Genomic DNA, 27,580 nt, shown 5'->3' with positions numbered 1-27,580 from the left:
GTCAGAGATTCAGGCAACCTGCAAACTTTATCGGTCCTGCTCATTCAGAGATGGAAACGGCTGGGACCGCTCTTGATTAGCTCAGCTGCCACGACACTGCGTTTCATTCAAAGACCGACGGCCGTAGTACAGACTCGACCAGTAACGTGACGCAAGGCTGGTGCACTGCTGCTAGCCGGGTGCCGAACACGTCGTGCAAGTGGGCAGCGAGTAGGTGGTGGGTACGTCGGGCGTATCTGCCGCGCTGCTCATCCATGGATTCAACCATGACGGCGCCTGAGTGTTCACAGTTTCGAATCGAGACCCAGGCTCTCATCGGCCCCTGGCCCGGCTTTTTCCTTCCTCTCATCATCATGCACGGATGCTTTCCCACTGCCGCGATTGAAGCCACGTAGCCAGACCCAGCACGCACAGCCAGGTTCGGGTCTATCAGTTCCCAATCTCCCAACGCCCTCGAATCTTTAGACGTGTGCGGGGATGATAGCCGACGGTGCATGTCTGCAAATTACCTCATTCGTCGCATCCTCCGGCTGATATCGAACCTTTCCGCTTCCCCACCTTAGCGATTCATCATGGCTGTTCGGTTTTGTTGCGGGATCGCACAGACGTCCGCTGCCCGCTGGTCAGAGCGCAGCAAGTCAAGTGCTTCACGCGGCATGCAACTCGTTCGCCGGATGGCCTGGCCATTGAGTGGGTTTTGCCAGGCAAGTGCCCCTGTACCATGACGACTAGCTCGCTCCCATGATTCAGTCTCGCTTCAGAGTTGGTCATCCTTGTGCATTTGCCAAATCCCGTTAGCGAGAGGTTATCCGCGGAGCGTCAGGCCCCCTCTGCCGTTAAACTATCCCTGACGAAACACACGAGACAAGGCGCTCCTGTGCTTACTGCGGGAACGTGCTTCCTGGCCCGGCTTGCCTATTGCAATAACTCGGCATCTCTTTAGGCAGTCCCGTCTGCTGGGGCCGTGACTCGTTCGGAGAACGGCGCTTGTGTTTAAATGGCTAAAGGCGAGAATAACCATGTGTGAGGCAAGCCAAGCGGTCATACGCCTAGATTTTAAGAGGCTCAACGAGGGCTACGAGTGCGAGGAATGACATCGCAGCCACAAGATGACAGCGGTAGGCATACTAGCAGCGCATATGCATCGGAAATTATCGAAAAGAGCAGGAGTGCTGCGCTTGCAACGGCCGAGTCCAAGATGGGACATGTGCATCATCATGGAATTCACTAGCATGCAGGGTAATGTGTCCCCAGGATCTACGACTGCCAGATATTTGGAGATCTGCGACGTTTGTAGCAAGGCAAAGCTGACGACGAACGCTGTCGCCGCTGTCACAGCTGTCACCCAAAGACTAGATTAAAAGTGGAGAGGATGCGTAATGAACGTCAACAAGTCGAAGGAGGGATGGAGAATAATCGACGAAACGGGAATCGCGCATTGCGAACGTTACGCTAACAAACGCGACGACCGTGAGAAACCACTGTTCAAGACATTGGGGTGACAGACTACGGAGACCCAGCTAGTACCAGGAAGATCATGGTCAATAGAGGACTAGGAATGACATTTCCGGTATTGGCATTGATACGCGATCCTTACTCGATGGTTGTTACAACCGGCGTTGCTCGGTCCACGTCCATGTTCACATGCCAGTCTTGAATCTGATCTAGCCGCAAGGCACGGGATACGGATACGGGTACGCGGAACGATTCGTTGGAAACGATATCCGTGCCGTACCCTCGAGCACGTATTCACCCCGTCTTACTCTACCCTACCTATATCAATTGACGGGTTTGTTACGGTCGCTGGATTCAAATGCAAGGGGCGACAACCGTTGAGCGCGGCTAACCGGGTCCATATCGGACCGAACATGTATCACATACGTACACATCGTGGGGGGGCCTGCCCTGCATTTCATGCGCACTACGCCCCGTTCAACCCTACGGCTTACGAAATAGTACCGATGCGTATGTGTACGAGGTTTTTCCAACGATCGCGCGAAACCCTGGTTCTCGGCGTTGCGCAGGAGGGAAAGAATCTTCTTTGATTTAGTAATCAGCGTCGTCTGAAAGTGCGATCAGCACTAAAGTGAGGCGTAGGTGTATCTTTTTGGTAAAGAACGTCCGCACAGGGATGCGAGCCCTGTACACTCCTCCTGACAATGAAACAGTCAAGATGAACCACAACAGGCGCGGTATGCCTTCCCGCCACGAAGCGCAAACTCTACGGCGATTAAATTCTCCCGTTGGATAGCTAGACGGCGTGTGTAGCACCGTCTTCCGATCTAGATCTATTCTGCGCGCTTGCAGATCTGAGACCTGCATGGAAGCAGAACCTCCCCGTACACTATCACCGTATTCATCCAATTGAGCACGCAAAACCAAACTCAGCAATGTGGGCCGCGTCTACCAAGCCGGACCGATGAGTAGCCTACCGATTGGCCATGCCGACGTGCCCCATACACATGTACAAATAACAGGCCCTGGCAAACGAGTTGGCCTTGTGTTACCTATTCGGCTGTGTGTACGCATCATCGACGCCTGCATGTCGGCGATGTGCACACCTCGCGTGGATAAATCCTGGGATCGGAGACAGGGGGGAACGCGTGCCGTTAGCCGACGTTGAATGCATACTGGACGTTTGTTTAAGGGGGTCGAGCTAAGCTGGTAGTACTAGGTGGTTAATGTTGATGCCTGTGTGCTGGGGTCAGAGAAATCAAATGCATGTCACCACTGCCTTGTGGCTGTGGCGTTGTGCGGGATGGTTAGAGTTTAGAGTTTACGGGGTAGTCTGGGTTCGGTGGCTTGCGTTTTTGTTTCCAGGCTACACTGGACTGGACTTGTGGTTTAGGACTACTTTGTTCACCACCGAGGATTTCCGTGAATTCATCTACCCCCTTTTTTTCCCTTATCGATGTCTGTCAGCTTGGGCGAGCGATGCGGATGCGTCGGATGCACTGATCGGTCACTGTCGGTGTTCTTAGTTCTTATCTTCTCTCCCTCTGTCTCGCGGAGCAGACTCCGGTAGGTATATCGCTGCTCGATGCTCAAGGCTATATGTCAAGCGGTGAGATCGGGGAAGGGTATGTATCCTACGACACCTTGGTTTCGCTTGGAGATCAAGGGGAGGCAGGGCGAAATAGCGCGGGCGGTGGTGGGAGCTACGATCTACTGACTGACTGACTTCTATCACTCCGCGTGGATGAAGGGGACAATAAGTGTAACGCTAGATACTCAGCTCTAAAGTGAACAGGAGATGTAGATATAGTGAGAACCTGTTTAGAAGAACTTGGACATTGGTGAAATAACTGCTTGTAACTAAACATAGCGTTTAAGTTGGATTGCTTTGCATACACACCTACGGCCCCTGAACAGACCTGAAAGCAGATGACTCCTGGCTTGATTCCATGCCTGTTCTTCTCTGGGAGCGGAAAACAACGTGCGACTAGCTTGTTATGGCCTTCTGCATCAACTACCCCTATGCATGGCTGCTTGTACTTCCAGCATGCATCACAAGTGCATCTTTTAGCCCTGTTCGAGATCTTCCAGGCACATACAGCTGCTTTGCTTTAATGCGTGCAAGCTTTTGTTTCCTCCATAACCCCTCTAGAGTCCTTGTTAGTGATGCCCAATTCTTACGGCGGCCCTTTTCATCCACTGTTATGGGGAATGGAAGATGTCACCGTAGTCTTAAATGAGAGAGGGGAAGCTGCGGGATTCCCGCCATTCACCGCCTTCTGGTTCTGCTTCGGTATCCACAATACGTGGAAGAGCGGGTATTCAGCTCCGGCCGCAACTCCTCTGGTGTTTGTTTGCTACTGGCAATACTAGTTGTAGGTTGGCCATGACATCTTTCCGGGATCCCCGTGTAGCAACGTACCCCCTGGACACCTTTGAAGAGAATATGGCGCGTCTAAGAGTAGAAAGACTGGGACCTTTGGGTTTGCATCTTGTAGTAGGGGATCTGCGGAGGCCGCGTACCACGAGTGAAGGCTTGACTGTGCTGACGTGTTTGTAGAGTGATTGCCATGCACACCGTTCTGCACACCGCTAACAAGGCTCTGCTCTGTTGTCGGCGTCCCTACAATCTTCTGCTCCTGTTTCTTTGCTCAAGGTCTTGTACTCTGGGCTTGACGGGTCTTCTAATTTTAGTACAAGCAAAACATGTAGATAATAAGATTAATATGGAATTCCTACTACCAAAGAGTTCTTACTATTGATCTATTTTAACGCTTAGTTAACTTAGAAAAAGGCTCCCGTTCTAGCTAATAAGAGATGGTCTGACAATCTGTAAATCTGCCTTGAAACGTACGTGCTGAAGTCATGTTTAGCCTCATCTCAGGTCGGATTCGCATCCTTCTTAGTCACCCCTCTATGTCGTTTGTGTTCCCACATTGTGTTCTCAAGTCACGTATCACCACATCAAATAGTTCCATCGTGGGCTGATTGGTTCAATGTATTGTATTGTAAGGTTGAGCCATAGTTCTCACTCATTCTGAGTATGGTGAGCCTGAACCCCTTATCAAGGCAATGCGGTGGGTAAGAAACTTTGGAAGGGCTCCAACGACTACGGGGTTGTAGGGTCCGATTTTGCCGTCCTCTAGCTGGAAGGCACCCAGAAGCGTCCCTAGCGTGACGGCGATTTGGACCGCCTCCGGGTTGGCACGACTGCGAACGTTCTCAGGAATCCCATCCCAAATCTCCTGCCAGAATCCTCTCTCTGCATCCTCAAACTCGGGCGGCATGTAAAATTTCTGCTCGGAGAAGTCGCCAGCAAGTGTGTGGAGTCGATAGTTCCCAGTCTACGATACCAGAAACCTCGCAGTCCTCATCAACCATGATATTGACATGGTTTAGGTCGAAGTGAGCGACAAAAAGGGGTAGATTCTTGAGCTGGTCTAATTTGCCGATCAGATCCTTCGCCACGACATGGAATCGACGGATCTGGGGATCTTCGGAGGCTAGGAGTAGCTCTAAATGCGGGTGAAGCTTGCTATCAATAACCAGCCCACTGTTATCGTCGACATAGCCTTTGGACAAAATCCGGCCCAAGGATCGGACGGTAGTAACCCTCGTTTGTGAGACTCTCCCTCTTGCGCCCTCGAGCCATGTTTTCCCAGGTATGCGCGTCATCCAGTAAGCCCATATCTTCTCTGACTCCAACTCTTTGTCCTGAATCACTTTGATATGTGGGACAGTCGCACCAAGCACTCTCCGGGAAACCTGGAAGGGCTCAAGATCTAGAGGTTCAAGTCGGAACTGTACCACGACGTCTTCGCCATTCTGCAGTGTTACAATCACCGTCCTACTAAAAAATCCTTGCGGTCGGGGCCGTTCGGCCTTTTTGGCGGGGATACCTGCGTGCGATCAGGCCAGTTGCTGCGCCTTTTTAGTCTGCTTCGATGGCGTGTTCAGACACTTTGGAAGGTCGGCATCGCTGGTAATCTCAATAGTCATGAATTTTTCAACGTGAGACTCCAGTTAGACGATGAGAAAGCTTATATGTAAGGATTAAATGGAGAACGTGGTCGTGATGAAGGTAACGGATTCGATTATTGAGGGTTTGGTGTTGCGCGTTACCCCTCAGTTTCCCATGCCCGAGAAGGTCCCCACTAAACTTGCAGATTTATCATCATAAGATTACATCTGAAACACGTATGGTCTTTATATACTAGATAATTCTTATTTCTTTGTCTGAAAGTAAAGTCAAAGCTAACAAATGCGGATCATACAACGCAGTAGGAGACATCAGCATAAAACTACAATCCAGGTGCTACACAGCACCTTAACACAGTATTAAGGCAGTAATGTCTTGATCATTTCAACAGGTTTGAATCTCTTAATCCACAATCATTAAGATTTGTTCACATCTTGATTGGCAGAACATTGTTTTAGTTAGTGCCTCTAGCCAGCTATAAGACAATTCACTAGAACGCAAAGTACATTGTCTTAGCAAAATGTTGCCTACGAGACAACAGACCCAGCATGTACTTTCACATAGATCGAAAATCTCCTGCCTCCTCAAATTGACTACTATACTTCCCTTCCAAGTTGATACAAACCACACTTCAAATCCTCAACTTCGACTTCAACATTACGACAATGTCCCACATCCAGCCCCGGTCGTTTTCTGCTCCTCCCACTTCCACAGGCAACCTTTCTCCTTTCTCCATCCCCTTGGCATCTCTACCTCATCACATGCAGTCCCGAATTCCAACAGATGACGATGCATCATTTGTAAACGAAGCTGAGGAAAACGAGCAGCTCCAGCAGCATTTCCAGAAGCAGTACGAAGCCAAGTTCCTGATGGAGCTCCGTGTGATCTGTAAGCGGAAGCAGTTGAGGGTCCGCGGTAACAAGTCAGAACTTGTATTGCGGTTGGCGCAGAACGACATGCGTGAGTTGAATGAGCGTTGGATTTAGTTGGTCAAGTAGCTATGTGCGGTGCTGTCTTTGGCGTTGGCAGAAGTCTAAATTTCACCTAAAGCTATTAGTCAATGCTTCGGTGTTTCTGATGATGAATATAATTAGCCTGACTTGAGGGTCTGGGGTAATCATAGAGGAGGAGATCATAACATAGGTAAGAGTAAGCCAATTCACAACTAGTACCTCTCCCAGTCCTCTATGAGTGCGTAGATACCTCCATCTTCTTAATATCAATATCAACATCCACACCCGTCCCCTTCTCTAATCTCCCATCCCGATCAATGACCTCTCCGTTCATACCGACTGGAGTCCCGTCAATGTCAAAATCCACCTGCACACCTAGACCTGGTGGTGGCGAGATCTTGCTGAAGATATAGAACAGAATCGCACTTGTGGCGAAGCCAAAAAAGAAACTGATTTGATAGAATCGCGTCCACACAATGTTCACACTCACACTTCCCGGCTTGGACACAGCGCCAACAAAGCCGGGCAGAGCTGGCCACATGCCAAGGAAGTATGCAACCATTGCGCGCCAGTTCACGCCGCCAGTGAACCAGTACATACCGCCAGGAGCGTAGAGTTCGGGGATGTTCCACTTTTGCCGCCTGATGAGCCAGAAGTCGACAACCAAGATGGCAGCTGCGGGAGACATGAATACACCGAAGGAGCTGAGCACGGTAATGAAGGTCGACGCTTGGGTGAGAAAGCGCCAGGGGTTCGCAAGCACACCTAGAATGGAGAAGATGATTGCGCCGCGGCGCTGCGTGATGTAGCGCGGGACGAGCATGGCGACGTCCATGCCGCTGGACACGCAGTTCTGCGTATAGTTGACGAACACCGTTACACTCAATAGTCCGACGCCGGCGAAGAAGGTTCCTGCGCGGCATGTGGGCGTGTAGTAGTTCGCTTGTACCCACTGCAGCATAATGAGGGGGTTCCATTCGAGCATGCCATATCGTTCAGCCAATGCGGACGTTGAGATGATCCCCACCAAGGCGGTCAGGGTAACAGTGACGGCCAAGGTGATGATAGCGGGTGTGGACGTGTGGCGAGATCGTCCGTAACGCGTCCAATCTGATACTCGGTCTGTACCGCCAGTGTATGTGCCAGCTACGGACGTTATACCTTGGACGACGCGAAAGCCAGCTTCAGCTTTGGTGAGCTTTATGGCAGGGGAGACGAGGTTGCCGGGACTGCCGCCATTTGCCTTGGTAGAGTCAGTACGTCACGTTCTTGAGAGTGATATGTTGCCGCTTACAGCGACGGCCCATCCCATGATCCCAAGAAGTGTTGCAGTTGCGATTACGACTTGCACTTCAAGCAACTTTTGCACCTTCCATGCTGGGACGAAGTAGATGATGGGGAAATACAAGATAATGAAGAGCACGAAGCCAATAAGCCCAGGTGTAGTGATACCGGCACTTGCAGGGAGCGTGTTCTTCATGCGTAGGAAAGTTGGGAAAATGGCGTTCAGGATAAGGACAAAGGCTTGTCCACCAAAGTACATCTGAGTGCCCTACTCACTGTCAGTATCAAGCCTACAAGCATGGAAAGTCGACACACACGTAGAAGACAAATGACTGGAAAACATTCAGCATGATGCAGAAATAGCTACCCCAAAGTCCAAAAGCTGAGCGTGCCAGCATTCCGTATCCTAGGTGATGCTTCGCTCCAGGTGTACCGTTGAGAAACGCCGTACAGGAAGCAATGAGCATGCCAATCGTGATCGCAGTCATTGCTTGGGCAGCCGTTAAGCCAATGCCGATCAAACTACTTCCGATAGTCCATGATGAGAGACAGATGCCGCATGTACCTGACGATGTCAAAGATAGGCTCAACTGTATGGTCCGATATGATTGTTACCCCAATAGCTCACATATGCATAGACACCATACGTCCTCTTGTCGTGAGCGATCGGATACACGTCCCTATTTCCCCACCTACTTGTCTTAATCGTCTCATACTCATCGTCGGTAGGCTTCACCTCAAGCTTCTTGAGAAGTGCTGAAGCACGACCCATCTTGATGTTTATCGCGTTGGAGATAGAGGCAGCTTCACAAAACACTAGGGCAAAACTCCAACGGCTCGCAGGATAGAGTTGAATCAAAGTTGATAAGTCTATACTAACCCAGGGATGACCCGCAGCTTTATTTTCACCTCAGCTGCAGCTCAGACACGATTGTCCGTTCTGATTGTCCTACGCCTCCGCGGACCTGCAGAGCACTGTCCTTTCGCACATGTAGACAGGGGCTGTAAATTGCTTGGGCAACACACAGGTGCGTGCCTCCTCAAAGACTGCACATTTCCTCCGGAAGGCACGGCTACATTTGTTTTTCGAGTCCTGGGCTGCCTCAAAATTCTTGCTGCGCGCGTATTCTGCCGCAAGAAGCAGCGACCTGGCCGGTGGAACATGATAGCGTTGTGACAGGGTTGTTTTGAATGGGAGATTGTGCGCTTGGGTGTGGCGTACCAAGGCGGCTGTACTTGTTTGCTTCCGTGGTGGATGTGTGGGGCGTCTCAATTTCGCAAGAATCACCGGGGCTTACCGGGGCTTTCGTCGTCACACAACACCTGTGGAGTGTTTATGATCGCCAGTATGAGCCTGACACGGGTTTTCTTATCAGGTGAGGGATTGGAAGAGCGTGTAGGAAACGCGACGTGAGCTGAGATAGGATTTGCTTGGGAGATAATCACCTGTTCAGTCGATCGATCATTCTAGACTGCAAGCCTCCAGCCATGGAGCGCGCATACGACTTCATCGTCGTTGGCGGTATGAGACTTCCCCATCAAAGAGGCATGCCTGCTAACAAACTCCAGCTGGAGCATCTGGCGCTGTTCTTGCATCGCGCCTTGCCCACACACCTAACGTACCTTCAGTCCTGCTCGTTGAAGCAGGAGGATCAAATGACGAAGCTGCTTACCTCTCAGGTGCCGATCGTTATAATGTGGCTTTCGCAGCAGGATCTCCATTGAACTGGCACTACAAGACTACCCCACAAACACATTTAAAGGGCCAGGTGATAGACTATTCGCGAGGCAAAGGCTTGGGAGGGAGCACAGCTATCAACTTCTGTGGGTGGACCGTGGGACCGAGGGATGACTACGATGAGTGGGCAAGTATCGTTGGCGACGAGCGCTTTGCCTGGTCAAACGTGAAGAACGTGCTTAAGAGGATCTCGAACCTTGATACTAGGATACCAGACCAGACTATGAATCACAGAATCAATGCGAAACCTCACAATCACAGCACATCGGGCAATCTGGATCTCACTTATGGCGAATCATGGCTTCCGGATGTCGGCGACATTTTCACGGCCGCTGAACAATCTGGACATCGCATTAATCCAGACGTGAACAATGGCGATCCCATTGGTATGGGCATGGGTAGTGTGTGCATAGCCAAGGGCATTCGTGCAACATCGTCAAGCGCGTACCTCTCTCGAACGCCGCCAAACTTGAGAGTTCTAGTCAATACACCAGTCGCACGAGTGTTGTTCGATGGTAAACGAGCGATCGGCGTTGAATCTATCGATGGACAACAACTCATAGCCCGTAAAGAAGTCATCCTCGCGGGTGGCGCCCTTAATACACCTCAAATTCTCAAACTGTCTGGCATCGGCACGAAGAACGAACTAGAGAGTCTCAATATTTCGACTGTACAAGAGCTTCCTATGGTGGGAGTAAACCTCCAAGACCACTGCTTCTCGACAGTCGGGGTTGTACTGGAGAAGGATACGGCACTGCCTCCCGGACCTCCAACCCAAAGTCCCACTCCAATGGGCTGGTTCAAGTTGCCCAGTGTAATCTCTTCATCAGAGTTCCAGAAGCTACCATTACGAGTACAAAAGCACATGCATAAAGCGACCGTCCCAGCGATGGAGATAGCGACAGTACGACACTCTTACCTGAACCTGCATAACATCTAATAACATCATGTAGCACTCACTCCCCTCCTTTCTCGCCTACGAGCCTGCAGACTCAGAAACATACGTTGGTGCTATCTGCCTCATAATGAACCCTCAATCGAAAGGCACCGTGACACTTCAGTCATCAGATCCAAGCATCGCACCACTCATCGACCCCAAATTCCTCACACACTCTTTCGATCAGCGCGTTCTCATTGAAGGTATTCGCGAAGTAATGCGCATTCAATCTGCCCCCATTTTCTCGTCTCGTACCCTGAAGCGGCTTGGGCCCGCTGACGACTCTGACGAAGCTATATGGCAGCATGTCAAAGGCAATTTAAGGAGTAGTTGGCATATGAGCTGTACAGCTATGATGGGGAAGAGCGCAGAGGAGGCGGTGGTGGATAGCAAGTTCAAAGTGTTTGGCGTTGAAGGGTTACGGGTAATTGATCTGAGTGTTTGTCCTTTTGTGATGAATACCCACACTCAGAGCGTTGCGTATGTACTTGGCGAAATTGGAGCGGATGTTTTGGCCGAGGAGTATGCCTTGGGGCAGGTTGAGGTTCGGGGCAAGGCGGAGCCAAGTTCAGAGGAGAAATTGTAGCTTCCATTGAAATGACTTCACAGCGAACCTTCACGCTTCTGCTATGTCAGCTCTTCGTTTCCTGGGATTGTCATAACATCGAATACCACAGCATAACACGGTTATACCTTGTCGTCCTGGATATGCCCTGTATTTCCTACGTTCAGCACCCCCATCCAGTCTAACGGGCCTTTTCCGATTCCATGGTCAGCTCGGTGATATTGGCAGCCTCGTCATTATTGTCTACGGTGACTTCTCGGTCACCATAGGCGGTCCGATGCTACCGAGCTTCAACCCGAGTTTAATACCGCAGATAGCTCCACAAACGCACGGATATCAGATCGTTCCCTACTTCGACCGCCTTCATAGGCCAAGGCTGCAGGTATCCGCTTCCGGAAGCTGAGTTGTCCTGCATTGCATTATATCGCGCATCCGTATGCAGGATACCCGCAGCAGTCACATATGAACAACTTGGGGCCTGTATTGACGGTAGCATGTTGCCGTTAATCGGAGTGCTGGCATTGGAAAATGCGCACTGAATTCGACCCCACCGCCGAGGTCGTGGGATGGATGGATCGTACCCCTCTATCGCCGGAGTTAGGTGTTAATGCCAAGTGGTATCCTACACCACCACAGGCACTTTCTTAGATTATCAAGGAGGTCTTCGATCTGGAAGATTACGATCACAAAATGAAGGGCCCGATTGAAACACAGTTGTTTATCAATAATAAGCTAGTTCCAGCCAGCGACAATGCGACGTTCGAGCTCTTCTCGCCGCATACGGGCGATCTCGTCGCGAAAGGTAGATCCCATGTCGTCTCGAACGACATATAAAGACGGCTGATAAGACCTATAGTCGCTGAAGCCACGCTGGACGATGTCAATACTGCTGTAGATGCCGCACAAGCTGCCTTCCCAGCATGGAGCGCGCTTTCTCCGCAACAACGAGGCGCCCCGTTGAAGAAGATGGGAGAGCTCGTCGTGTCGGAGAAGGATGAACTTGCTCAATTAGATGCGATTGCTATGGGAAGACCAGTCAGCACGTACATCGATTCGCACTACGCAGCCACGCACTTCAACTACTTCGCCGAGGCAGCGTATCCGCAGGGCCACACGAGCCTGAACACGCCCGGGTTTTTGAATATGAGTCTACGCCAACCTTTTGGCGTTGTAGCAATAATTATCCCTTGGAACGCGCCACTTGTGTTCTTTTCCAAGAAAGTCGCGCCAGCCGTAGCGGCGGGGAATTGTGTGGTTGTAAAGACTAGTGAGAAGGCGCCTTTAACTGTGAGTATCAAACATACCTATCGTAAATCTTATCACATGAAGAATGGTTGCTGATTGCGATGTATGAAGCCCTGGAAGGTATCCCAATGGATAGAGAAATGCGGGTTCCCACCAGGGGTCATCAACGTTCTCTCGGGCCACGGTCAAGTCTCAGGCCAAGCCCTGGCCGAGCACATGAAAATCCGCGCATTGTCATTCACAGGCTCAACTCGCACTGGCCGCGCGATTCAAATTGCATCCGCAAAATCCAATCTCAAAAAGGTCGTCTTCGAGCTCGGCGGCAAGTCGCCAGCCCTCATCTTCGACGACGCAGACATCGAGCAAGCAGCCAAAGAAACTGAGAACAGCATCAATTGGAACTCGGGCCAGACGTGCATGGCAAATAGCCGAATATACGTCCAAGCCAGCATTAAGGACAAGTTCATCGAAGCCTTCTCGAAACATGCAAGGAGTAGGAAACTGGGCGATCCTACGAGTAAGGAGACGAACCATGGCCCGCAGGCAGATAAAGTGCAGCATGAGACGGTGAAGAAGTACATCGTCATTGGCAAGCAAGAAGCTGGATCAACTATCGATACTGGTGCAGAAGCCAACAGCGACTCAAAGTCTTTGCTTGTCCACCCTGTGATCTTCACCGATGTTGCGGAAGACTCGCGCATTGCAAAGGAGGAGATCTTCGGCCCTGTCGTCCTTATTAACACATTCACTACCGAGGAAGAAGCGATTCAAAAGGCTAATGACACTGAGTTCGGACTGTATGCTGCTCTGTACACGAAGGACCTTGAAAGAGCGGTGAGAGTGGGCAAGAAGCTGGAAAGCGGCATGGTGGGCATTAACTGTACGAGTCCGACGGGGTGCTGGGATTTGCCATTTGGTGGGTGGAAAGGCAGCGGCACAGGCAGGGAGAGTTTACTGGACAGTATGGATCATTATCTTGAGCAGAAGAGCTTGTATGTGCGAGTAAGTGGGATTGGAGGCTTATAGTGTAATAAATAAACATATTTTAAAATCGTAATCGACGCCGATACTTCAGCGTTATTTACCAGCTTGTATTATCTTGTGTCTATTCTATTTTATAATACCCTATATTACTGTCTGTATAAAATATATTCAAGTTTTAAACTCCTTATTCTTTTATTCAAAGGTTTATCTATTGGCAGTATTTAAATTTCAAGCAGGGAAGTAAAGAAACGACAGATGACTAACCCTGCCTACTTAGCCCTACCAAAAAGATAATTTGCAATTGCCAAGCCGCAAGTCCAATGATACTTGCATTTTATCGGGCAAATCCTCCACATAGAAGTCCTCCACATGGTTGTGGTCTTTGTGTAGGTCGCCCCATGCAAACACCGTTTCCGCATCACGGCAATCCAGTGGTTGGGTTGTCCTGACGTCCGCGACGTCAACAACAAGCTCGTTGAACGTATCCCAGTCCCCACATACAGCTCCCGGATCCGACGCTATGTGTGTTTTTGAGGGATCACTGGTCGGGAGGGGGTATTTGACAAGTTTTAGGAGGTGTTTCTTGGAAGCTATAGATCTGGCATTGACAAGAGTCGGATGGCAGAGGGCGATGAAACGCATCGAAGGGAGTCAGGCGAAGGCGGCAAGGCAAGGCAGGAGACGGCGCGCAGCGGGTTCACGTGCTCTATTGGGTCGGGTCGTCGTTTTTGATATTTTGACACAAGTCGACGACTATCAGACTCGAACTCCCGGACTGGGCTGGAAAGGCTGGAAAGGTTGTGGAGTCCGAGAGTTACGAGTCTGATATATTGACGAGCAGAGGGCTCCGGCTGGGTCGGAATACGGTGCGAATTGTAGACGTTATATAGTTGAACTAGCTGTTTCCCGTGGTTTGTCAGTGAGTTCCTGCGAAGAAGTGATGGGGGTGTGGAGATGACGAGGCGTTTTGCAGGGTATGAGGTGGCACGGCATGCGGGCGCCACGGCAAGAAAAAGGAATATGGGTCGAACATGCGAGACTTGATGGGTTTACCTCGGTGATCTCTGGAGGATGCGGTTACTGCTGGAAGTCCCGTGCGTGGTGGGTGTCTTGTATTATCTCACTGTTCCTGATATAGACGCGGCTTAGCTGAGAACATTGTTCCAGTCCTAGCAATATCAGAAACTTGGCAGTCCTTCTGCGAGAGCGCTGGGTTGAACGTACTATTGTATTGCCTATATGTAAGCTTGCTGCAGTGATACTTCTCCTACACTAGTCTTGCGTACCATCACATTTTGCCAGCATGCCAGCACACCACGGCGTAATGCTCAATCAACAACAACAACAGCAATGACAATGACAAATACAACTAAGAAAGTGCACACACACCCGAAACACAAGCCCAGATATGTCGATCCAGCACATGCCTTCAAGGTAGTTGAAGAGCGCATCAAATTCGTAGTAGTGCTACCGCTGAAAGAAGAAGACGCGATGTGAAGAGGAGAATATATGCGACGATAATGAAGGATTCTGCGCCCCGGTATTCACATTAGCTGAACGCTACAGATTGGTCTAAGGGTATTGTAGAAGATTTAAACAATGGGAGGCTAAATAGCTTGCAATTAACGCGCTAATAACGATTCTCAGTCAAAGGGGAATATTGTAACGCAGAAATCCGCTCACTCCTTTTCCATCAACTCTAAACGTCATATTGCTTTTAAGTCGGGCCCGGCAAATGTGGACCAGGAGTCGCTGCAGGTAAATTCTGCGCGCCCTCATTCCCCAGTAAACTCCCAAGATCGCCCCAGTTCCAGTCATGAATGTTGTTGATCGTAAAGTCCATAAATTGCATTTGCGTCGTCCGCTCCAGCCGTGCGTTTGGATACGTAGTTCCTATGTACTCCTGCTCTGGGTAGAAGCGGCCGGGTGCGTTGTTGGCGAACATGTATGCGCCGCTGTTGGATGAAGAGTGGTGGTAAGGATAAAGTGCCAAATCTTCCTGTGTTGATTGCTGTGGTGGTCGGGAGGGGCCTGGCGTGTCGTCGATTTCTACTTTTGGAGTAATGGCACGGAACGACGCGTTGTTCATTGAGCCGGCCATAGAATATAATTCAGGGATAATGGAAGCAAACTTCTCAATCGTGCCGGGCATATGCGGGTTCTTTCTGTGACGCTGCGCGAGTTCGGCAAGCTCGGCAAGCAGTATTCGCGGGGTTGTCCTGTCTGTGTTGGCCAACTTGTCTAGACAGACGAAGTCGAGGACGAGCACAGAGCTTGACGCCAGTGTGTACCAGATGTCCCACCAGGTGATGGCGTCGAACTTTCCTATAGCCTCAAGCTTGAGCATGATCCGACCCAGATCCCTGCCCGAGTCGGAGCAGGACTGTGCCATGGCTATGAGTGCTGGGTTCACAGAGTCCTTGCCTTCTTTGGATAGTATGGTAGCGCGTGCAAGAAGGGCTGCACGGCAAAGCACAGTGACAGTGTAGTGATACATGGCATGTAGCAGTAACAGTGGCCGCTGGAATGCCAGTGGAGAAGTTTTCAGAGCGTCCATTTGCAAATGCTGAGGTATCGAGTCCTTCCACCGTTCCAAGTCGCGCAGCACACCTGCTGCGGGCGATAGTGCCCCCACGTATGACTCCTCGCTGGCATTCGATTTCATCGTCTTGGGCGCGCGACAGGCCGAGCCTAGATGCACCACCATTCGATTGAACCACTTGCAGTAGTCCTCCGGGGAATAGCTTGCCATGCCAATAATTCGCTCATTCGGACAGCTGATTTTGGACGCAGGATGCTCGATTGCACTCGGGCGGTCGTACGACGAGACCTGCATCTGCTCAAACGCGTACAGGGTCCACCAGAGTCGCTTCCGTAGCTCTCGCGCGAGAGGTGTCTGCAGAGTGCTCACTTTGTCCTGGTGCAGGCCTATGGCAAACGCTATGCGAATGGCAGTGCCTGTCAGGTTCCAGCAGGCGTCGCGGTGGTTCGTATTGTGGAGATGCATAGCAGCAAGCATCATGGCCTGCACAGCCATGACACTCGAGGTGAAGATGACGACAGGAAGGAGTGTCTGCACCCGCCGCCACCACATACGCTCCTGGTCTTCTGGAAAGGACACGCGCGCCACACGCCGCGCCAGCAGCAACACGCAGAGGAATCCACACAGCCAAGCTGGGTCCGCCTGCCCTGGATTCGCCACCCATGCCTCGTAGGCTTCGCGAAACGAAGCTTCATGCAGGACGGGGAAGTCCGGGTTGATGTAGTCGAAGAAGGCGCCTATTAGCGACTCGAGGCTCGGGGCTTCGGTTGTGCTCGTCGAGGTGCGGCGGTCAGTGGGCGAGGTGTGGTCTATATTCGATGTCGCGCTCGCGCTGGGCGTCGAGAGAGAGTGTGGGTCGCTGTCGCCCTCGAGCGGCTCCTGGTCGGCGGCGTTCCTGCCAAACAAGACGAACTCTCGCGGGGCGCCCTTGCCGACCAAGGTGCGCAGCTTCAGGTGGAAAGAAAAGGAGCTCGCAGGGCCAATGTACTGCACCTGTCCTTGCTGGTCTGGCAGCAGCGACATGGACTCTTCTCCCTCTCTGTCACTGCTGCTCTTCTGCTCGCCATTGGCGTCATTGTCCATCGAGTCTGGCAGCTGAATCCCGAGCGAGTTGCCCAGCTCGCGCATCTCGTCCATGTTGGAAACGTCGGCCTCGGGGAGCAGGCCCTTGACCAGCGACTCGAGCAGCGCCAGTCGGTTCCCTAGGCCTTCGACACTGCCGTACAGGCGCTTCTTGCGCGGCTTCGTTATCATGCATTCTATCTTGTTCTCGCTGCAGTAGCGACAGCTGTCTTGGCCCGGCTCCTTTCTGCACTTTTGCTTGCGCGACTTGCACTTGTCGCAACTCGTCTCGGTCCGCTTCCGCTTATCGAGCGGTACTCGGCGAGAGTTTTGGCTGCTCGTGGGCGCGGTGGCGGTGGCGGTCGCAGTCGCAGTCGTAGTCGCAGTCGGCGCAGGCGTAGGGGGAGAGACGGACGACATGGTATTCCGAGGTAGCGACGGCGTCAGGACGCGGGGAGAAGCATGGCGGGCAGAGCTCGAGGTCCTGGGGGCATTGCAGCTCTAGACTATCGACATGCTACTGTCTGGAGTGAGAGAGATGCATCGACTACTAAGAATTGGCGATACGAATGCCGGGACTCGAGAGGTTGAGCGTTGGCCTAACTTGGACATGGAGCTGTCGTCTCCCTCCCGCTGGCTACGCCCGGTCGCGACTACCGGCGCTTGGGGCGGCCCCTGCCAAAGTTACCAACCAACACCAGAGCGGGTGGACGTGCAGGAGCACGCCTCATTATTCAGCTCCATCTAATTCATATTTGTACAGCGTGATGATTCCAATCCTCTTGGCCCCAAGCTTCCCCAGTGCCGCATGGACTAAATGTTGACGCTCTAGTCAGTATCTCGCATGCAGTTCGCGTGATTTCTAGGCCTCCCCCTGACAAGTCTTCCATCAACGCCTCGAACTTTGCTGCTCCTTCTTTTCCCCCAGAAGGTTTCCGACGACATGCCCATTACTAGAGTTGTCGTCAATTAATGGACGCGGGTGAGTGATGGAGATACTGACCCATGAAGTCAGGGCTTGCCGTCATGACATTCTCGACAGCCACTCCGCCTCCACGGTGACATGAGTTGACGGCAGAACGACCGCAAAAGAGCCAAGGGGTGAGAAGTGGTAGTTGGGCATCTATATCTATCACTTTTGCTTACGCAAATTCTATGCGCGTCTTACTTTGGCACGTATCCAATTCAACGGTCGGTTTGGGCTGGTAGCCAAATGCGTTATGCGTGCCATGCTAAGATATCAAACAAGGGCAATGGACATCTCTCAAACATCAAAATACACAAAGGAATCCCCATCAAAGCTCATCGTGCACACTTGGCTCGCCAACTTCCCCCTCTACTATTCTATCATACGCCTTGCTCGAGATTGGATACACCAGCTTGACGTGGCCCTCCAGGCTGAAACCATAGTTCTCTCCCCCATAGCGTGCTTCTATCCGTTTGCGATTCGCCTGATCTAGACGCACACAGTAAGCCGGGAGTCCGTACATTGACATGCAAAAGTGCCATCACATACCTTCTTCGGCGTACTCCTCGCCTTCTTCGACCATGCGCTCGATGTCCTCCCATGACAGGCGCCCCTTGTCGTGCTCAATAGTGATGGACTGTGTTTTGCCAGTTGCTTCATCGCGGGCCTTAACCTAAGACTCGTCAGTACGTGGTCATGAGGAATCGAGCAGTCCGACAACCCACTCGCAGAACACCGTCATGCATAAGATCGTCCTCTTCCAACTCGAAGCTGACCTCGATCTGCGGCACACCACGCGGTGCCGGAGGAATATTCTGAAGCTCGAACTTCCCAAGGAAGTGGTTATCCTTGGTAAGACTTCGTTCTCCCGCGTACACCTGGATCAGGACTGTTGTTTGATTGTCTACTGCCGTGCTGAAAATCAGAGACTTATGAGTGGGGAGAGTTGTGCCGCGCTTGATTATTGGGGCCATGAGCCCCCCGGTGGTCTCGATGCCTGGAGTCTTGTTAGTTGATGGGGAGGTATACAAGATTGGCCGCCGTACCGAGAGTCGAGGGATTCACTTCAAGCAGGGGACATCCGACTCTGGGCTCCGAGATAACCCCACCCATGACAGCGGCACCATGGGCAACTACTTCGTCTGGGTTGATGCTCTTCTGAGCTGGCTTGCCAAAGAATTCCTCGACCATTGACTGCACCTGGATGCTGTTAGAACCGTCATACGATGCCAAAATAAGGAAGCCCGAGTACCTTTGGAATGTGGGACGAGCCGCCAGCCAGAACAATGTCATCAATGTCGCTCTTTTTAAACTTGGCATCCTTCAGGGCCTGTTCAACCGACTTCAACGTTTTCTCGAATAGAGAATTGTTCAGCTCTTCGAATCTAGCGCGTGTCAAGGTCTCAGAGAAGTCGTTGCCGTCGTGGAAGGTCTGCAAGAAGACTGTCAGCGTTTGAAGAACAATTCCAAGCATTCCGAATACGTACTTCAATCTCAATCTTGGTGGTCGTTTCAAAAGACAAAACACGTTTGGCGCGCTCAACTTCACGCTTTAGCTTTCTCATAGTCGTCGTATCCTGCTATGATATTAGTAAAGTAACTTTTGTTTCCAGGGGCTTACCTACCTTGCGAATATCAACATCATTTTCCTTATTGTACTTCTTCACAAAATAGTCCACAACTTGCTGATCAAAGTCTTCGCCACCAAGATGCATATCACCAGCCGTCGCGAGTATTTCGAAAACGCCTTCTTCGATGCTGAAAATAGTTACATCTATCCCATGTCAGATCCCAGTCGTCAACTGAAAAAGGGCTTAGTACCGAAAGTGCCACCCCCAAGATCGTAAACCAAGACTTGACGTTCACTATTGTTAATCTTGTCTAGATCATAGGCTAGCGCAGCGGCGGTCGACTCATTGAAAATGCGGAGAATGTCTAAGCCGGCAATGGTGCCTGCGTCTTTGGTAGCGGCCTGGAGACAGTCAGTGGGATACTAGGCATGCAGTCATTGGACTTACCCTCTGGGCTTCATTGAAGTAGGCGGGAACAGTGACCACAGCCCTGGTTACCTTCTCGCCCAAATATGCTTCAGCAATGTCCCTCATCTTGCCCAAAATCATGGCTGCTCGCAATTAATTCGAGATATTGCTGTGGACTGCACAAGCTGCTTACCAGAGACCTCTTCAGGACTATATTCCTCCTTCTGTCCCTGCACCTCTACGTGCACCTTTGGTATCCCGTTTGATTCAACGACCTCGAACGGGAATGTCCGGAGATTCTTCTGCACGTCCACCTCACTGATGTTCCGGCCGATGATTCGCTTCACGTCGTAGATTGTCCGGTGGGGATTTGACAGGAACTGATCCTTCGCCGCATTACCGATGAGCCGCCCATCGTCAGTGAAGGCGACCCACGAGGGCGTGGTCCGATTACCCTGATCATTAGGAATTATCTCCACGCGACCATTTCTCATGCTGTAAGTAGTCAGTAAGGGAACTCCGCATCGGAGTATCTGAAACAACGCACACGGCCACACAAGAGTGCGTTGTGCCCAAGTCAATGCCAATAATGGGACTATCTACTTCTTCTGAGCGCGCTGTGAGAAAAAGACCAACACACAATACGAGGGCCAGGTAAAATAGAATATTCCATCTTCCTTTATCTCGTGTCACTTGGTTTCGACCACGTCCTGCCATGGTGAACGTTGATGCCGTAGATGGAACTGTTGAAGAGTAGTGCAAGATCCGCCAAGCTCTAGAATTAGAGTTGGTGTGGAATAGAGCAGAAGTAGGTATTCTATGTATCTTTGCACAGGCGAAATGAAAGCTTTCTACGTGATAATAAGCGCGCGTACTACGTTTATACGTTTTTGACAGTATAAGAATGCAAGTTGCAATCTGGCGTCCTCGTATTCGCCAAGGCAGACTGGCCTTTCTTATCGATAACCGCTTCACAGTGTCTGCCTAAAGGTGCCGGGCGCCTTACTCTCTCTCGTCTCCACTGTGAGCAGACAAAAGCGTAATAACCACGTTGCCACAGCAGTCTTGCCAACTGGCAACTTACCAAGAGATTGAGTATATGGCCATGATGACAGACATCCAGCACGTTGTAAACGAAAACTCTAGTGAGGTCTGACAGTCCAATATGTGGGAGCCTATTCAACTTCGCACGCTCGATTCAAGAAGGCGAAATTCAACGTAGAGGATTCCAAAGCAGGAAAGAATCGTCCCGCTCACAGAAGATATCTTTCTTGCTATACACCACGGATCTGCGGTGACATATACGGCTTACCGCCTTTGCTGGTTCGTCGTTAGATTAAGTGCAAGTCTCATGATTATAGGCCTGCTGGGAAGGGTACTGTGAATCGCGAATCCAGCATAAAGCGACTTGCCCATTTGTGTATTCATGCTCTAGGCTACCGACCGTCGCGAGCGAGTGCGGTTGTGGATAACGGTGGGGATGGTCATTTGCGAGCTCATAGTCAGGCTGAGTGCTTGATGGATCGTCGTTTGCCCAAGCGTCGTGCCCTAAACATGTGATAATTCATCATACTGAAATGGCTCACTGCCGATAATGTAGGCGAATAGATCAACTGTTTCATAGATTTGTCGTCAGATATTTAGGGGCGAGTGCGGGGGTCGCGTAAGGTTCAACGTTCCCTAAGTACCCAGCGCCTTACTCTATACAGCTAAAATCTGCCGTAGCTGCCGTAGATGCCGTATCCTCGGCTACATCTACCCGCACTCTACCGAAAGTCGCGTTTTACAAAGAACGTCGTCAGCAATGATAGCATCAGGTAGGGATCTTGTGCCCAGCTAGCCCAAACTCAAACCCGACCGACAGCCGCCACAACCACAACGGAACAAAGAACCGGCGCCAAAGACACCACGCAGGCTCAACATTCGGTTGCGTGACGGAAGCCATGAAGCGCTCTCCTTGACCCTGGTTCGTACGGCATCAATTGGGCCCGCATGATTGCAAGCCGAGGCCGGCTTCCTAATCTGATGGGGCGAACAGTGTATTGCGGGCCTCATGTGCGCTATTACCGGTACGTATCCATGCTGGTTTATCGTGCAATGGAACCCAGTCTGGTGTTGTAGTATATGTGGTCCTTGTCTCATCTGTCCATCAATCGGTGACGCGCTGAAGTTCGGACTTTCCTATCCTTGGGTATGGTAATGTGTATGCGTTTATAGCCGTTCATCTCAATTCTTCCATTTGGCCACAGGCCATAGGTTCCAACCTTCGACGTTCCTTTACAGACTGATCAGAAAGAGAACAATGGCTTCGGAAGATTTCAACATCGCCATCGTTGGCGCTGGAATCGGTGGGCTGGGCTTCGCAATCGGCCTCAACCACCTCAACGTCCCCTTTACAATCTACGAATCCGCACCGCAATTCTCGGCAGTCGGCGCTGGCGTCGGCCTTGGACCCAATGCCCTCCGCGCAATGGACATGATCGACAAACGCTTTAGCGCTATGTACATGGCCATTGCCACCGGGAATCTGAAGCCAGAGAAAAAGCATGTCATGATGGAGGCTATGCGTATGGAAGAAGGGCTGGGAGAAGGCGAGAGCTGGTGGGGCCATGGTGGTTGGGGAGCAGAGTACTATGAGCGAACTGGCGCGCATAGAAAGGACCTGCTGGACATCATGACGAGTTTCATCAAGAAGGATGCCGTACGGTTCAACAAGAGAGTCAAGGGGATGAATCAGGTTGACGGCCGCGTAACACTCACATTTGAGGACGGCAGCGTCGCAGAGCACGCTGCGGTCGTTGGCTGTGACGGCGTAAAAGGTTTTTCGCGTCGCATGGTCCTCGAAGACCGATACCCGGAGTGTGTCGAGCCACAGTATACGAACAAGTACGTCTATCGCGCTATAATACCTATGAGTGACGCAAAAGAGATCCTAGGAGACCTCGCCACGGACGCAAAGATGTACATGAGCAAAGGCGCAAATCTGTCTACGTACCCTATCAGCGAAGGCAAGCAGATTAACATGGTTGCTTTCAAGCGTGACACGCAACCCTGGACGCACCCCGACTTCACCTACGACGTGTCACGAGAAGACATGCTCAAGGACTTCCAATCTTGCAACCCCGATGCTCGGTTAATGAAGTTACTCGACTGGGCCAAACCCACGCGTTGGGCTATCACTCACCATCTCAACACACCCACCTACTACAATTCCCTGATCTGCATGCTCGGCGACGTCGCGCATGCAGGCGGCCCACACCAAGGCGCCGGGGCAGGCCAGTGTCTCGAAGACTCATTAGTCCTCTCCCGCGTGCTCGGGAAATTATACCACTCTACGCCGTTCTTTACGCTTGCCTCTCCTTCACCACTACGAACGACGATTATCGAGGCAGCGTTCCAAGCCTATGACGAGGTTAGGCGCCCAAGAGCGCAGGAACAGGTCCGGACAAGCCAACAATGTGGAGAGATATACAATCTGATGGACCCTGTGGCTGGCGATGATATCCCCAAGGTACTTGCCAGCCTTCACGGACGTTTCGGTTGGATCTGGCTGCACGATCTAGCGTCGGATGTGCGCCAGGTGGAGGAACGATTCGAGGAGCTCGCAGGCGTGAGAAACGAGGTTAAGGAGGAGAGTGTTAGGTTGTGAGCCCATCTCTTTATCATATTCATGCTGCAGTACTGAGCTCTGGCTAACTGCTAAGTAGGTTTGATACGCCGAATGCGTCGCCGGTGCGAAACGCTGTGGTGAGTTGAAGCTGAAGACATGGTGAGAGATTCGCGTTGCTTATGCCATCAAGTTGGTATTCATAAAGATAGCAAGCGTAGCGAGACATCCTTTGCTGAGCCATGACATGTGTATATCTTCGACTCTGCTCTTAGACGTCTTTTGCTTCCGGTCACTCATGTGCTCATCTAGCCTGTGGTTAGCTCTTTCTGCGTGCAGTAATCGCGCTTCTTATCCTGGATTGCTGTCCAAAGAAGAGACGCGCTCGGGAGCTGTTGGAGACGGTAGACGGTAGGACGTATGTGCGAGGACGCATGGTAAGAGGCAGGAAGGGCATAAGTGCGAAGTGTCAGTGAAACCTATAATTACTTGTCAAGGTGGCCACGGCATAGATGGTGGTTGTGCATTAGATTCGCAAGTCCAGTGCTCACCATTTACGTCAAGGCACGGGGGTTTAGCCGTGCGTTCGGCTTTTCCGAATAGGACTTACAATGCTCCGTAGTGGAACGTTCACTAGTGAATGCGCCGCACGTGCGTTTGTAGGGCAAGGTTTCCCGCGCTGTTCAGCGCAACCATCGTTGTTTCCGCATCAACAAAAACCGACATATCGCAACAAACTAATCGACCTTGGGCGAAAGATGGATCCCAATTTTGATCCAGATAGCTATGTACATAAAGGTGGCCAGAAGCGACTCGATAATCAGCTCAGAGAGCTAGAAGCTAACTCCCCCGACACTGGCTACATTTCTATCATTCGGACTCTACATATTCAGTTGCTCGATCTCTCAGGGAAACGAATGGAAGCTGAGCACAAATACTCGTTGGCGGCTCACGCTCACTCTTTTCGGGAGCGCTCGCTCAATCAGCAAGTCAACAAGCTGCAAGGGTACTGCTCCACGTTCGCGGCAGACAGGAACAGTCTTTTGGAAGAAAATCTGAATCTGAAGGGAGAACTGGCTAAGACAAATCACAAGAGGAAGACACAAGATGACAGTTTGAAGGCGCTGTATGGTGTGGCAGCCGATCTTTTGCAGGAGGTGGATGAATTAAAAAGCACAATTGCACTCACCAAATCTGCGTGAGTAGTGTTAGTTCAACCCGACGTATCTGACTAACCACATGCAGGGCGCAAGACTCTACAATCAACGCCCGCGAGGCCACGTCGAGGAAGCGGAAGGAGTCCGATAAGACCCTTATATCCCCGGTCGATACCGACTTAAACCCTCTACATCCTTTGGCAGCCACGACCGTCTTTCCCGAGCCCGCAAAGAAGAAGTTGAAAGAATTTCATCCGTCCCCCACAAACGTACAAAACGTCGTTCTTTGCACACAATGCTACGCTCACGGCTTGAAGTGCGACCACGGTAGCCCGTGTCAGTACTGTATCAAGAGCAAGAAGGCCTGCAAGCGCAAGAAGTGCAGTACTTACGAAGCTGGAGAGAACCAATGTACCAACAGGCACTGCTTTCTGGCACACCCGGAAGACGGGTACAAGAATGCAACACAAATGCCTAAAGCTAGAAGGGAGAGGGGTTTGCCGCCTCTTGGTCGGATCTCTCGTTGGTAAATTCCGTTGGGGTTGAGGATACGGTCGAGTGTAGCATCATCCTAGAGAGTATCATCGGTCTCTAGCAGATCGACGAAGCTATCTATCGCTTGTCAGTAGGCAAGAGACTTAGGCCTTCAATGACAACCCAACTTTTACGGAGCACATGGCCAAATAGGAGATAGAAATGTGTACCTTAAATTGGTTCTCATGTTTTTTTAGCGGTTAAACGAATCACCGTGGCTAGATAAGTAACCTCGCTGACCGCCATCTTGATGCTGAAAGTGCAACAAGACGGCTTTAAAAACTCAATGGATAATAACAGCATATCTGCATTTTTCAAATCATTCCCATGCTCCTCCCCAGTTATGCTAGCACCCATTTACTCTAGTCTTTAGTCGCACTCTGCATTCACTTGCTCTTTCACTGCCTGTCAAGCCCATCAAAGCCCGCAGCTGCTACCTACATCCCGGCCCTGTGGAACTGCATTTCTAACCTTCCCCACCCTTCCCTCCATACGATCTCCGCCCAATGTACCACAACCCCGGATAGAATACCCTTCCTCGCCGTGAGCTAGACTTCGATCTCCTCGCACCTAATCACCACCACCCATGAAACGACGCGAACGAACTATGTTCGTAGACAACTCTCCCCCACTCCATAGCAACGTGCAGATGCGGGCCGTCAAACCGAGCGATACAAGATATGAACTTCGGTCGCTCCGCGAGCACAAGCAGCTGAATTCGCACGCAGACTTGAATCTACGTCCAGATGCCTTGGACCTAGAGCAGTTGCGGCAGGAAGTGAGCTTCTGGAGGGCGCACGCGAAGGGCCCTGCCGGGTTGAGTGAAGTCGCACAGAATTTCCAACGCATGCAAGCGACGATGAAGGCAAAGGATGCAAGCCAGGCAATTTCAGAACAAGAGAAACACGACACTCAGGTAAAGGCCACCGCAGAGCGAGAGGACATGGTAAGCAAGCTGAAGCAGCAAGCGCGTGAGCTGGACGCTTTGCGCCAGGACATTGTGCGCCTCAAGAAAGAGCGTAACGCGGGCCCCAAAAGAGCTGTTTATTCGACTGTACCCCCAGGAGTAGACGTGGGATTATTCACACGGTCCAAGGTCTCACGCAAGCTAGAGGAGGTTATGAGGTAAGTGATCTTTTCCAGTTCCTCGCATGGCACTCACCCTGTCTAGGTCAGCGGACAAACTGGAGAACGATATACCTACGCCCAAGAAGCGGAGACGCAAGCACAAGAACATGGGAGCTCTTGCTACTCGGGACCGACCAGTATGCTCTGTCTACATGTCTCGCGATGATATTTGCAGTGGTAGGTGTGGGCTTTATCACCCCAACGGCCCGGATTTGGAGTACCACTTGACTATGCTGGAGAGGTTGGAGGAGTAGGAGGCTGCGAATATCGTGGTAGAAGGAAATTTCCAACTTGAAGGTGTGACATTGTGAGGCGTTCTGACCGAGCGGGTTTGCAGATCGGTGAGTACGTTGCGAGTGATCAAGGCAGTCAAAAATGCATCTACTTGGGCCAACCATGCACTGCTCAACTCCCTACCTTTTCGTGAGATATTTTCTAGTGCGACTATTTGATTTTGCGTTGAACGTATTCACGTCGTTTGTTTGCAATAGAACCAGCGATAGCTCAACTAGGGCGTAGGCGCTTTGAAAATTCTCATGCAATGTGTACACTGTGTACTCACGCTTCCACTGACTTTTCATTCACAATGACCTGAATACCCTCGCTCTCAAAAGTCAATCTTGCACGTATAAAGCTTCTTCCTCGAAAAGCACCACAAGGGCACATGTTCAATGAAAAAGATATGTGACCGAAGTCCAGACAAGGCTCGAAGACCCAGCTGGTGCATGACATGCGGGCATGCACTCCCTAGTTTCAGGCATAAACTCCCTAGTACAAATGGAATCTGACGCTCGTCGAGAAGCCCTCGTAGACACACGTAGCTCAGCCGAAGCGAACAGCGTGTATCTACGCCCGAGTGGACGCGACTCTTCCCGGTGAAGCCACAAGGAGAGAAGGCACAAATCCTGCCGATGAAGCAACTCGTCGAAGCGTGGTTCCAACTCACTGCAGTAGTAGCACAGCGCTTACACCGTGGGACCGGCAAAGAGCTCATAAGGTAGGACAATACCACGATGAAGCCCACGCTAGAACTGCAATGGAAACTCGTGGCCAACTGAAGTCACCGAAATGAGATCTTGTCCACGAGCGGAGAGGTGAGAGTGGGGGTGGTTGGATCTGCCAACGCTGGAATACCGCAAAAACAGTGAGACCATTGCTGGAGTCCGGGTGGAAGGCGAGGCAAGTGGGCAGGAATGAGAGTGGTGGTAAGGAACTCATGTGCAGGCGAGGTTGCAGTTGAGTTGTGGAGGGCGGAGGTTGGAGTAAGAAAGTTCAGGAAACGGGTGGGAGGGGTTTATATGTGCTTGGGGGGGCCGTGGGCGCTCGGACCGCGTGACCTGACCCTAACCGAAGTCAGCCCGACAGCCCGACAGCCCGCAGCCAGGCAGCCATGGTGAAGGTGAAAGCACGTGCCAACTACGCGCAAAAGTTGCATGTGAGCTAAACGTTTATACGTAATGAGTA

The 27,580-nt window shown here is 51.3% G+C and overlaps 11 protein-coding genes across 11 annotated transcripts; 6 read left to right on the top strand and 5 right to left on the bottom strand.

The window, feature by feature from the left end:
• Positions 1–4,487: 4,487 nt before the first annotated feature.
• Positions 4,488–5,508, bottom strand: K460DRAFT_386372 (uncharacterized protein; the record flags this gene model as incomplete). The annotated part of the gene is made up of 3 exons (XM_040935586.1): positions 5,415–5,508; positions 4,804–5,354; positions 4,488–4,751 (listed from the first exon to the last, which is right to left on the bottom strand). Exons 1-3 carry the CDS (start codon positions 5,452–5,454, stop codon positions 4,488–4,490), a joined length of 855 nt encoding a protein of 284 aa, XP_040788556.1. The 5' UTR covers positions 5,455–5,508.
• Positions 5,509–6,099: 591 nt separating this feature from the next.
• Positions 6,100–6,420, top strand: K460DRAFT_406219 (uncharacterized protein; the record flags this gene model as incomplete). The annotated part of the gene is made up of 1 exon (XM_040936929.1): positions 6,100–6,420. The coding sequence occupies one exon, from the start codon at positions 6,100–6,102 to the stop codon at positions 6,418–6,420; it is 321 nt and encodes a 106-aa protein (XP_040788555.1).
• A 199-nt stretch (positions 6,421–6,619) lies between these two features.
• K460DRAFT_284567 (uncharacterized protein) lies at positions 6,620–7,867 on the bottom strand (the record flags this gene model as incomplete). The annotated part of the gene is made up of 2 exons (XM_040928747.1): positions 6,620–7,630; positions 7,682–7,867. The coding sequence occupies 2 exons, from the start codon at positions 7,865–7,867 to the stop codon at positions 6,620–6,622; spliced, it is 1,197 nt and encodes a 398-aa protein (XP_040788554.1).
• A 33-nt stretch (positions 7,868–7,900) lies between these two features.
• Positions 7,901–8,437, bottom strand: K460DRAFT_244619 (uncharacterized protein; the record flags this gene model as incomplete). The annotated part of the gene is made up of 3 exons (XM_040927338.1): positions 7,901–7,939; positions 7,989–8,236; positions 8,287–8,437. Coding segments are annotated over 3 exons (438 nt in total), but the record flags the coding sequence as incomplete, so codon positions are not given.
• A 572-nt stretch (positions 8,438–9,009) lies between these two features.
• Positions 9,010–10,932, top strand: K460DRAFT_386370 (GMC oxidoreductase; the record flags this gene model as incomplete). Its single annotated transcript, XM_040935585.1, has 3 exons — positions 9,010–9,193; positions 9,241–10,313; positions 10,363–10,932. The coding sequence occupies exons 1-3, from the start codon at positions 9,160–9,162 to the stop codon at positions 10,930–10,932; spliced, it is 1,677 nt and encodes a 558-aa protein (XP_040788552.1). The 5' UTR covers positions 9,010–9,159.
• Positions 10,933–11,500: 568 nt separating this feature from the next.
• On the top strand, positions 11,501–13,244 carry K460DRAFT_338806 (aldehyde dehydrogenase). The gene is made up of 3 exons (XM_040931063.1): positions 11,501–11,713; positions 11,768–12,198; positions 12,268–13,244. Exons 1-3 carry the CDS (start codon positions 11,602–11,604, stop codon positions 13,180–13,182), a joined length of 1,458 nt encoding a protein of 485 aa, XP_040788551.1. The 5' UTR covers positions 11,501–11,601; the 3' UTR covers positions 13,183–13,244.
• Positions 13,245–14,857: 1,613 nt separating this feature from the next.
• K460DRAFT_377306 (uncharacterized protein) lies at positions 14,858–17,164 on the bottom strand (the record flags this gene model as incomplete). The annotated part of the gene is made up of 1 exon (XM_040934960.1): positions 14,858–17,164. One exon carries the CDS (start codon positions 17,162–17,164, stop codon positions 14,858–14,860), a length of 2,307 nt encoding a protein of 768 aa, XP_040788550.1.
• Positions 17,165–18,039: 875 nt separating this feature from the next.
• Positions 18,040–20,407, bottom strand: K460DRAFT_285744 (78 kDa glucose-regulated protein precursor; the record flags this gene model as incomplete). Its single annotated transcript, XM_040928842.1, has 11 exons — positions 18,040–18,200; positions 18,261–18,378; positions 18,446–18,708; positions 18,758–18,911; positions 18,964–19,143; positions 19,199–19,288; positions 19,337–19,485; positions 19,533–19,683; positions 19,730–19,833; positions 19,884–20,185; positions 20,238–20,407. 11 exons carry the CDS (start codon positions 20,405–20,407, stop codon positions 18,040–18,042), a joined length of 1,842 nt encoding a protein of 613 aa, XP_040788549.1.
• A 1,125-nt stretch (positions 20,408–21,532) lies between these two features.
• On the top strand, positions 21,533–23,777 carry K460DRAFT_338799 (FAD/NAD(P)-binding domain-containing protein). The gene is made up of 2 exons (XM_040931062.1): positions 21,533–23,332; positions 23,398–23,777. Exons 1-2 carry the CDS (start codon positions 21,993–21,995, stop codon positions 23,444–23,446), a joined length of 1,389 nt encoding a protein of 462 aa, XP_040788548.1. The 5' UTR covers positions 21,533–21,992; the 3' UTR covers positions 23,447–23,777.
• A 278-nt stretch (positions 23,778–24,055) lies between these two features.
• On the top strand, positions 24,056–25,224 carry K460DRAFT_417157 (uncharacterized protein; the record flags this gene model as incomplete). The annotated part of the gene is made up of 2 exons (XM_040937857.1): positions 24,056–24,495; positions 24,543–25,224. The coding sequence occupies 2 exons, from the start codon at positions 24,056–24,058 to the stop codon at positions 24,982–24,984; spliced, it is 882 nt and encodes a 293-aa protein (XP_040788547.1). The 3' UTR covers positions 24,985–25,224.
• Positions 25,225–25,574: 350 nt separating this feature from the next.
• On the top strand, positions 25,575–26,411 carry K460DRAFT_355719 (uncharacterized protein; the record flags this gene model as incomplete). Its single annotated transcript, XM_040931898.1, has 3 exons — positions 25,575–26,113; positions 26,160–26,253; positions 26,298–26,411. 3 exons carry the CDS (start codon positions 25,575–25,577, stop codon positions 26,409–26,411), a joined length of 747 nt encoding a protein of 248 aa, XP_040788546.1.
• Between the last annotated feature and the right edge of the window lie 1,169 nt (positions 26,412–27,580).

Source organism: Cucurbitaria berberidis (genome assembly GCF_010015615.1).
Source record: "Cucurbitaria berberidis CBS 394.84 unplaced genomic scaffold K460scaffold_3, whole genome shotgun sequence".
Lineage (NCBI taxonomy): Eukaryota > Fungi > Ascomycota > Dothideomycetes > Pleosporales > Cucurbitariaceae > Cucurbitaria > Cucurbitaria berberidis.
This window is presented reverse-complemented; position numbering and strand designations above follow the sequence as displayed.